General features: G+C 40.3%; 1 protein-coding gene across 1 annotated transcript; it reads left to right on the top strand.

Annotated features, from left to right (window-relative positions):
- The first annotated feature begins 4,477 nt into the window (after window positions 1-4,477).
- LOC111338426 (DNA fragmentation factor subunit beta) lies at window positions 4,478-10,364 on the top strand. The gene is made up of 4 exons (XM_022944923.2): window positions 4,478-4,784; window positions 6,682-6,980; window positions 8,904-9,154; window positions 10,095-10,364. Exons 1-4 carry the CDS (start codon window positions 4,550-4,552, stop codon window positions 10,300-10,302), a joined length of 993 nt encoding a protein of 330 aa, XP_022800658.2. The 5' UTR covers window positions 4,478-4,549; the 3' UTR covers window positions 10,303-10,364.
- Window positions 10,365-11,049: the final 685 nt, after the last annotated feature.

The raw sequence follows: 11,049 nt of genomic DNA, 5'->3' as shown, positions 1-11,049 counted from the left end.
CGTCTTGTACTTTTGACTACATTTCCAAATCAGATATACGCTGATGCGGTCAAAAGGAGCAGTGCATTTGAAGTTTGTCGGAATCGAGACCACTGCCAAATGAATTGCCGGAAAAGATGAGATAGAATTCACATTCCTGCAATTAGGAAATCTGTGAACGAGGTCGGTAGGGGTTACAAGTACCTTGTGGTCACAGCTTAGGAACTCTTCCTTGGCTGTACCTAAAGATTTCAGTTTCCAACAACAATTCAAATAAATTTAGACTTCCGGTCGTTTCGTACCCACGGACGTTTCATACTCAATCGGTCCGTACCCAAATTTAGACGATTCGTCCCTAGTTTGTATCGGTTCGTACCCAATCAGCTGGTCGATTCGTACCCGTCCTAACATCCAGTGACGATCAAAACCTAGGAGATCTCACGATATCCCCACGAGTGTAAAGATTTCAAAGGACTATTTAGTAAAGAGTCAAGTGAGCAAGCTACAAGTAAAGTTCTGTAGTGTATACTTATGACCTACTTAACAAGACTAAACCCTGTGAATGAACGGCACATAAATAAAACTTATTGAAAGTAGATTTCATGACCATTTAACCGAAGAAACCGACCCTAATCTAAACATGCTAACATAGTAAACATTTTTTGTTAATAGGGGTACGGAAACGACTAAACTGACTGGGTACGAATAGTCCTAGCTGGGTACGTATCGACTGAGTGCGAAACGTCCATGGGTGCGAAACGACTGGTAACCCTACAACCCATAATAAAAATCCCACCTTGTCCATTCGATTCCGAAAAACCATTGATAAAATTCTCAGCAAACGATAGCGATAGCGCGGGAGAAGCAGTAGCCTCAGGGTGGTTTGCTGCCTGGACATATTATATGGTATTCCTAGGCAAAGCATGCACACTTGCTCTCACGACTCCTCTCTTAGCTCAGGAGTAACAATGGATGCCTCGTGAAGTGTTGGGGGAACTGAGCGAAAAGCTGGGAGGGAGTGGTTAGCCTATTACGGACTAAAATCCCATTTAGGGTGGGAGTAATGATACTATGAGGTTCCAACCTCGCCCCCAGAACGCTTTTCACTACAAATATGGAAAGATATGGAAACGAAGTTGCCCAGTCGCATGTTGCTAAGGAAACTGGAATGGCAACCAGACTAAGCTCTGAAAATTTGGTTTCATCAACTGAGTTAATAATGGCCAACTGACTGTATATGAACGCGATCCTCGCATTACTGAACACAACTTTAGCAGTAGTGAAAATAAGGCCTGAAAAAATTCTGGTCTGTACGGGATTTGAACCCATGACCTCTACGATACCGGTGCAGTGCTCTACCTCAGCTAACAAGCCAACCGGGAGCTGGTCATTATGTTGGTTCGCATCTAACCCGTGAAGTGATGAGTCAAATGAATTGACTACCGTAAAGAGTTTCTAAGGTTAACGTTTCGAGTGAATACAAGAATTTTGGGATGTGTGTGGCTTACGTATAGAAAGATGGAATAACGCTATCAGTGGGAACATGGTAACATGAAAAACATCCGATTAAATCAGTGGAATGAAAAGTGCTCGTTGAAAACGTAGGAATTGAAGTGCCGATTAAAAGGTAATTTGTCTCTAGAGTTTTACGGCTTTCTGAACTGCCTATGTTGCTTAGAATGATTGTGGGGGATTAAAGTGTGCGTTGCGACTGGTTTGGATGCATCCTTGTCACTCCTTCGTACGTCTAGAAGGTGTTCTCTGAATCGATGGCCTAGTCGTCTTCCTGTTTCGCCGATACATGATATTAGGCAATAAATGCAGTAGACGACATTAGGTAAATGCAGTAGATGACAATGAGGTACATGTGAAATGATCAGTGATCCTAATGGATCGCTTGGGTCGCGATATCTTCTCAAAGCAAGAGAATTTATTTAATCTTGCGCAGCGTTATAAATGAAAGTTTTGCACCGTGCGCACGCGTATTTAAAAGCTATGGGTGATCCTTTAGGAACTTTTACGGTGGCCATGTAATCAGTGAATTTGAATATAGGTGTCATAGGTTAATCGTATATGTGTACTGCGGTTTTCATGAAATTTATGAGAGCGATCCTCGCAGTAATGAACCCTACTTATATAGTAATGGATATAAGGCCCGAAAAAAACAAATTCAGGCCCGTACGGGATTTGAACCCATGACCTCTATTTTTTGGAATGTCGTTTATAAAACGAACTAAAAAAATTTCATAATGACGCATTTGTAAAGAACTGTTAATTTATAACACCTTTTATTACTGAATAAATGACTAAACACCGGAAGTGTTTCACACCGAAAGTCGGTTCTGTCGCTAACCAGCTTTACTCGCGACTAGAAGTTGCACGTTCTGTGTGGAACTCTAAAACAATTTCCAGAGAGACCAAACTACAGATATTTAACACGAACGTGAAATCCGTCCTCTTGTATGGGTCAGAGACATGGTGGGTAACGATCGAAAGCAACCTCCAACAAACTGCAGTCCTTTGTCAATAAATGCTTACGGTCCATCATGGACATAAACTGACCTGAGGTCATATGGAATGAAGATTTGTGGGCAAGAACTGAACAGGAACGAATTGACAACCAGATTAGAAGGCGCAAATGGGGTTGGATAGGGCACACCCTCAAAAAACCGAACAGCAATGTTACCAGGCATGCACTGAGGTGGAACCCACAGGGGAAGAGAAAACAAGGCCGTCCTAGAAACAGCTGGAGGAGAACCGTGGACAAGGAGGCAGCCAAGGCAGGCTACACCTGGAATGAAATAGAGAAGTTGGCCCGGGATAGAAGGAGATGGCGTGAGGTTTCCTTGGACCTATGCTCCACAGGGAGTGAAAAGTGATAAGCAAGAAGATGAAGGACTTACATAAATGATTTTTTGTGACAAATCAAGACTTTTATTTATAAACAACAGAACTTGACCCCAATTAAGGCAATTGTTTTATTCTTAATTAAGGATATCTGAGACATTTGACGGCTATCATTGGCTTGTTTATTTGAAGTTGACGGTAGAAATATTGCGTTTTTGACGGTTGACGGTTAATATTTTGGCTATTTGACGGTTGACGGTTAACCCAATTGAGAAAATTGCACTGCGATACGGGTGTAGTGCCCTACCAACTGAGTTGACGGTTAACCCCCATTGAGAAAATTGCACTGCGATACCGGTGCAGCGCTCTACCAACTGAGCTAACAAGCCAAGTGGGAGCTGGTCATTATTTTGGTTTGTATTAAACCCGTCGAAGTGATAAATCAATGAATTTGAATATACGAAAATCATATATGTGTGCTGCGGTTTTCATGAAGTGTAAATTAAGTAACTCAGTTGATAAAACCAAATTATGTTTTAATACGCTCCACCGACGCAGCACCACAGTTTCTTATGAAACTTACCTCCTCTATTCATTGTCGGTGTAAGCTATGCTGCTGCATGCTGCCCGGCTCGAGAGCAGACCTTCTTTTTACTATCGAGAGCTATCGACTCTGATGATAGGTTCCGCTTGAGTTGTCGAAAACTCAGTCACCTACTGCCGACCATAATCCTTTTCAGGTTTTACTCTCACATGGACGAGCACACTACACAATCAAATATTACTCCTGTTTTCATACTATTTCTGGTGCACGCTGTAGTCCAGTGAAGGTGGAACTTTCTTAGTTGACGGTTTGCAATGCTTGATCAGTTATGTGGATCGAGGCTGAGGGGGTGATTGCAGCGACAGCTTCGGCGGGAAACCGACAGGCGGATGAATGAGATAAACAAAGTCTAAAGAAATATATAGCAATGATGAATTAATTGTTAAATCAGACTACGAACAATCCCTCCATCTGGAGAGTGCGAGTGAATATCCCGACCAGGGTGAACAAACTCCCTGCATCAAAGTTTATGCCGTCAAAATATAACAAACAACCAAATTCCCTTTGAGAAAAACTTATAGTTAGTTTTATAATGTAGTATACTACACTTCTTATCCATTCTTGGTTCTTGAAGTGTATTTGCTCCCAACTGTATATATAGTAATGCGTTCACTGTTTCTCAATTGCTTGGAATCACTTTACCCAAATGAGGAAATTCGGAAAGGTATCAGATAAGTCTTTTGGCGGAGACGAAACGCAGCGTCATACCGGCCACGAAGTACTTTTTCACAAAGATTTGATAGTATTTTGTTGTATGAATTAGAATGTTACCTGTGGGATGCTTTGCACCTAATTTCGTTCCAAAAGAATGAACCCTGTTAAGGTGGCTTCTTTACACAACTCACAAGGTGGCCGCGGTCGTTCAAGAAATTTGAACAACGGTTATTCAAAATCATATGAAAGAACCTAAAAATTTGGAAAATTTTAAAATAAGAAAAAAGGTAATTCCCAAAGTGTTCGCTAGAGGGACGTACTAGTCGTTAGAGGGAGAGAGTCGGAGAGGGGTGGTCACCTATAGACAAAATAGGTAAGAGACTGGGTACGATATCAGCTTACATTTGCGAATCCGTGTATGCCATTGTCATCTTTAGCTCAGCTCCTCAAAATAAAGGCAGAGGTATGGTCACTCGAAAAGCTTATAAGATCCAAGATATCTATGGAAAGAAACGCATAGGGGTTGTGGCTAACAATTTTAACGATCTGAAGGAGAAAGGCAAGAAAAAACTTGCTGTAGCTGGGGATTGCAGAGTGTGTTTGGAAGATGGAACCATAGTGGATGATGAAGATTACTTTAACACTCTACGGCCTCAAACAGTCTTTGTGTTTGTGCAACCAAATGAGACATGGAAAGGATGTAAGTGAAAGTTTTGAGTATTTGACGCTCTCTTACCTAGTAAGCCAATGGTAATTAATTTACCTGCAGGGGTGTCTTATCGGATGTTCGACAACGGAACCTTTGGGTATAGGGCCATTCCATTCAAAATCCGCACCCCCCCCCATTGAAGGCTTTCCTGTAACACCCCTCCAGAAAAGAAATTTTTTAACCCCTTCAGAATTGCCTGAAATTACCCCCTTCAGAATTTTATGTAGCTATCAAGCAAACCAATTGAACCCCCTTCAGAAACTATTCGTGAGAATTTCTCTCGTGAGAATTTCTGTCAAGGGTACTTTATGGCGACCCCTCTCAAAAATATGGTTCAACCCCCCTAAGAAAAAATATAGCATTGACCTCCCCTCCTCCTAAGAACTCCCAGGCCTTCAATAGGGGGGGTGCAGATATTAAATGGAATGGCCCATATTTGTAACCGTGTTGGTGTGATTTGTTAGACTGGGCACCCTATTCTAAGAACTCGGATCACTTGAGAATCGAGATTTATAAGTTTTTTTTGTTATTTTCAAACGTTATTTTGAGAGACAGGCTTACCGAAAGTCTTTTAGAAAGATTTCCCTCCCTTGAGTGACTTACCAACGGTTCCATGTTTGAAGTACATAAATTATACTTCTTTGATGGGTGAATTGGTTGAGTAAGGAAATTCAATACAAGGTGGACAGATTTCCCCACTAACTCTTTGCTCTCACTTTAAAACTACCAAAATGCTGTTACTGAAAATAGCCACAGTATCACATGCTAAGTTTGTTTTCTTGTTTGCATGCAAATGTGTTTTTGCAAAAGAAGGCCGATGCTGCTCAAAACATGGAGAAAGCTAATTTGAGCATTGCATGTTTCATGATTGTGGTCAATAAAAGTTATTCTGTACTTATGGTAAGATAGATAAAAAAGCAATCGTGTCTTGGAATGACTCTATGATGAGCAAGGCCATTATGAAGTTCATATATGACATGTCTTGCATACTGCTAAGATCAGCTTTGTGGAAGCATCATGGTTTGTAAAGAATAATAAAGATTGCAAGGTTTTAGCTCGGTAAAGAAATAAAGAAAGAGCTTATATCTGTTCCCCTATTTTATCTTTTTTTTAATAAAATTCAACTTATTTGGTCTAATTGCTTTACCCCTCTAGCTCTTTCACATAAGCTGCTACATATGTCCTTGTAAATGTATTATGGGAATTTAATGCGAGCAGTTCAGTTTGAGTATTCTCATTACCTGTTTGCTGGATTATATGAGTTGAAGGGTTAATGAAAAGACAGTATATATATCTTATTAACCAAGCGCGAGGGCTGTACTGGGAGAATATTGGCCGGAGGTCTTGACAGTATGGACAGAGTGCAGTGAGGTCCGTACAAAAAAGACCAAGGGCCGATATTCTTCCAGTATGGACCCGAGCAAGCTTGGTTAATAAGATGGAGATTTATTATACAACTGAAGTTCAAAGGGACACAAGAGCGGTATCATTCGGGACCATTCGGGACAGTGCCCGGTCCAATACTTAGAGAATATTGGACCCGCAATAGAGCATTTTGATTGGTTGATTTTAGTTATTAGCCCTCTGACTACCCAAGTCATAAAATAAGTTGGAGGTATTAGTACTGAATGACCACCCAAATTAAATTTAAGATAAAAATGAAGTCAAGATGAAATTAAATTTAAGATAAAATCAAAAGAATTCTACCAAGAATTGTGCTGTTATTGAAAGAAATCAAATTTAAGGGAATGCTGTATGAAACCATCTTCATTACGTGTATCGGTGTTCCTAAACATGGGCAAGCATTTAGAATTATGTACATAAAAATAGTTTTCAAAAATATGCAGTGCTGAACCTGGTACCACATGGCCCATAATTGCACTTTCAGATGTGACTGTACTCAAGAATGCTACTGAGAAGATTTTCAGAGCAATGTCTCAGCGAGATGAGATCATTGAACAGATACATGATATTATGCATGGTTCTGCGTCAAATGAGATGTATACCGTCATGTTGGAACTTGCCAATCGTCTAGATGATAATATTGAGGCCGAGGAACGTAGTGAAGATGAGGCCTGGTTTAATGGCCTTAGCCAATCCTTCAACACCAAAGAAGATGCCATGAGGAATGCAGCAAAGTCCAGAGTCAGGAAGTACTTTTCTAATGCAAAGGAATCTTTTGAGAAAGTAAGTTCCCTGTGCAATTATACAATATGAATTTGATTTGCAAACACCTGCCTATTAGGGCATTTACCTTGATGCTGAAAGTATGGAGGGTTTAATTTCCAGGATAGTACCCAGATGCAGTCCAGGGACTGACCTATTAAAGGCTTAGCAGCTGGCAGCTTTGTCTCCAAAATTCTTGGGTGGGGGGGGGGGGTGGGGGAGGGGAAGGTTGGGAAAATTTGGTCACTTTGATTCTGACTAATTTTTTTGCTGACTTTTGTTGTAAGCTGTCGATCATAATTTGTTTTCAGGCTGGTGCATTGCTGCAGCTTGGCCAAGAGGCCAGTCCTTGTGGAAAGGGAGGGTGGTTTGGTGTCAAAAGCATGGGGTTGGTGCTGGGGTGGATTAGGTGTTCAATTGACTCTGGACTTTGGTTTGAGTTTACTGTCCCCCTGGGTAGTTTTTCATGCCCAGCCAGATACATGAATCAGTTGTTGCATATGGGCGATAATTCTTTTTTTTCTTACTCAAGTGTATGCATGTCACTCTTTAATAATGTACATGTAAGTCAAGTAACTGACTGGACTGGTTTTGTTTCATTACACTGAGAATTGTGGCGAGGGGGTAAATCAAATGGGCTTGCCATCTGCTTACAATCTCTCAAAATCATTTGCTGAAAGGGTATTAACCATACTTACTCACTTCTGTTTAAAACCACATTAGATAGAGTTTAGGGAAATTTAATTTTTTAAAGTTATCATTGATGACCTTACCAATGCGCGTTAAATGTAGCACATTTTCTACCAAAATGTATAGGATTTCTTAGGAAAATCTGCATGTTGAGGGACATTCAATACTACCACAATTAAAGTGTAGCAAGTACATTAAGCTCCAGTATAAGAGCAGTAGTATAATGGGTTTAACCCAAGGTGTTACACTTGATTATGACCTATAAAGATCCTACCTTTGACTATGACTGTCGTTTCGACAACCTGAGCTGCAACGTTTGTTTTAAGGACTACTCTCACCCACCCTAAATCACTGAATCAGAGCGAATTAAGTAAGGGTTCCTGTTTTCATCTGCCTTAGTAGTACTTCAGACAGCCTAAATATAACGCCAAAAGCGAAAGGACGTCGGAGGAAAGGTGAATTCCTTATGATTTGACGATTTTGTTATTAGAATGAATGAATGGCCTACCCCAAAGAGGAAAATGCTAAACAGTGTTATCTCAATAGGCAAGCTTACTCTGGTAAATCCGGCAGCAAGTGCATTTATTGAAAGACTTGTTTTCCTCTGCGAAGATTGAAAAGATAGCTTCGCTCAACAGTTACTGTACGTAAGAGTAGTTGAATGTCTTGAAAATACTTTTAAAACCCTCTCACTCGAAATCATGCTGTGCCAGCCCTGGGAATTTGTGTCATCAGTTTTCAGAATAAAAACCTTGAAGGTACCTAAAAGGTTTAACGATGATAAGGTACTTTATTCGTAAAGGGTACCGCGAGCAACACCTATTTTGACCTTGCACTGTCCTTTGGATTTCCAAGATGGTGTTGTTGTTGTAACACCTTCCTCCTCGACAGAGCCCGCATAATATGCCCAACGGATGAGCAATTTGACTGAAATTAAATAAATTAAATGCAATTTCAACAAATGAGATCAATGAAAATTCCAAATGTGAAGATACTGACCTCCTCAACTTCTGGGGTAAAAAGACTGATTGAAGTTGAAGTCACAGTAGGTTTAACTAGCTCAACTCTTAAAATTCCGATCATTTAACTCGTTAAGGAGATCACAAATTTTTCATCACGACATTTCAATGCGGAAAAGTTACATGCCGGTCAAACACTAAAAACAATAAAGTGCATCTTTTATGTGTTCATTTGTGCCCCAAAGGCCTCATAGTTGAGTACTTATCTATTGACAGGCACATATCTTTCATTCAGGCGTCAAAAAAAGCTCAACCTGTCCTATCGTGTACCCTGAAGCATTTTCAAGAGGAACTAAAAAAACATCAGCATTTTGGTGACTACTTTGCTAGATCTGCTGGTGATGAACTGCGTCTGTGTTGTGAAAAGGGGTGGTTCAGTTGTGAGGGGCCTTACAATGAAAAAACTTGTTCACACTTGCACACGATCAATCCCTATGGTAGCAAGGAGAGCAGAGTCCTGTTCAGTACCTGGAATCTCGATCATGTGTAAGTATTTTTCTCCATCACTTTAATCTTTTTCAATTCAGATTTTCAGTTCTTCAGAATGTAAGGTTTTGCTTCTCTGAATTGTTTAATCAGTTGAATGTCGTGATGGGGTGTCCGTCTCCGGCGAACTGAAGGCAAAAAAGGTGTCGTAGTCTTTGTCACTGCTTGGAGCGCAAAATAGGAAAAGAAGATCTTTTTATTTTTGAAAGTTAAACTGCGTAAATTCAAGTGGAAGCATGGCTAGCACTTAGCTGTCTGCTCAAGTCTGGTATGTCAGACATTTACACGCTCCTTTTTAAGTCTCAACTTCCTGGGGCCCCTCAAGTGCAGTCTCAAGGTCTCTCACGAAAGCAACTTTTGCAGAAAACGGTCGGGCGAGGAAGCGCATAGAAGGTAACTATGTTCTTCCTATGCTCACTGAACCGTAAATCCTCGCAGTTTGCAGTTACAAAGGGTTCCGCGCTCGTGAAAAGTGCCGCATTCTGACGGCTTAAAAGAGGGGTCATAACTGTGCATGTTGACTTCGGACAAAGTTTTGGATGCAGACTCGTCTCAATCATTGTCGGTTGACATCCACCAAAAAGGCATAACTGTTTTAAAAAAAGCGCTAATAGGTTTATCACAAGGCCACTGATGACATTCTACGTGTTTTGTAGCGATAAACTGAAGTAAATGCTTATACGTGTGACGTTGTTTTTCATTAATTGAGTTAGTTAATAGCCGTTTCTTTAAGAGCTGTCCACCAAGCTGCTGAGGGAAGTTTCCGGACATTTTATTTCGCTAGAGATAGGCGGCTGGCGAATGAAACGAGAGCGTTTAACTCATTGTTAGCTTCACACGTGCAGGACAACAAGTTATTATAATCTGGCACGAATCAAGTCTTGCTTTCTTCAATTTCCGTTAATTGATCTGTCACCTGTGTATTTTTAACCTCTTCCAGAATCGAGAAGTCACGGCAGATATTTCCAGCAATGATCCAAGCCGCTGAGAAGTGCCCTAAAGAAAGCGTATTAAACTGGAAGTACTTTTTCAACCTGCTTTTCACGAGGAAGAATCTTAAACTGGTCCACATCGGGTGCCACGTAAAAGGAGAACATGAAGGATTTGAATGCCAATCCAAATATTTTTATATGAAATCAAGACGATAACACGTGTTACCACTGTAGAATGATTCTATAATTAGTTTGAAATAAAAGCGGTTACCCCTTGACACTTGCTGTGGTTTGTCCCCTGTAAATCAATATTTCCTTTTATGATCTACTCTGAATATTATTTGATACCATGGATGTAAATGTCTGAACCTCTAGGGACACCTTTTGTAATTATAGCAAGGGAGGAAATCGTGGGCGCCTAGCTGAAGACTCAACTGAAGGTAAGGAAAATGATTCACTCCTCTCAGAAAACATCGTCTGTCTTCTTTTTTTTCTGCTTGTGTTTTTAAACGTTTCTTTGTTTTTCCTGTTTCATTGAATCCATTCAAGACATTTTTGATTTGTGATTGTAGTCAGCACTTTCCCGAAATAAATGTCTTTTACCTAGGTACAGTTTGATGTACAAAGAAATCTGTATCAAACGGATCCCACATCCAGCCTTGATGTTCATATTCACACCGATTACACTCCCATGTTTACTGTCAAACCAATTGTATTCAGTAGACTCGGATACTTAAATGGGCCGTTGAATTCAAGCCTGAATTCAACGAACCCTTTAAGTGGTGTCTGGTTTATTTTTATCGTTCAGGGAAAATGTTTTGCATAACTTTATTAGAATGTTATACAAGTAAATAGAGCCATATTTGTCGCCAAGACACGTTCAACCACATTTTTTAATCTAAATAATGCTTTGAATTGACTTGTTCGTTCTTTGCATGGAATCGCGATGCGATGATAAGAAAG

The sequence above is a fragment of the Stylophora pistillata genome, chromosome 8, assembly GCF_964205215.1.
Source record: "Stylophora pistillata chromosome 8, jaStyPist1.2, whole genome shotgun sequence".
Lineage (NCBI taxonomy): Eukaryota > Metazoa > Cnidaria > Anthozoa > Scleractinia > Pocilloporidae > Stylophora > Stylophora pistillata.
Note: the sequence above shows the minus strand (reverse complement) of the source record. Positions and strands in the feature narration are given on the sequence as shown.

Excerpts from the sequence above, each read along its gene's own strand:
- LOC111338426 (XM_022944923.2), top strand. The coding sequence starts at position 4,550 with ATGGTCACTCGAAAAGCTTATAAGATCCAAGATATCTATGGAAAGAAA. Across the intron at positions 4,785-6,681 it reads AAATGAGACATGGAAAGGAT|ATGTGACTGTACTCAAGAAT; the intron begins GTAAGTGAAAGT and ends TTGCACTTTCAG. Across the intron at positions 9,155-10,094 it reads ACCTGGAATCTCGATCATGT|AATCGAGAAGTCACGGCAGA; the intron begins GTAAGTATTTTT and ends AACCTCTTCCAG.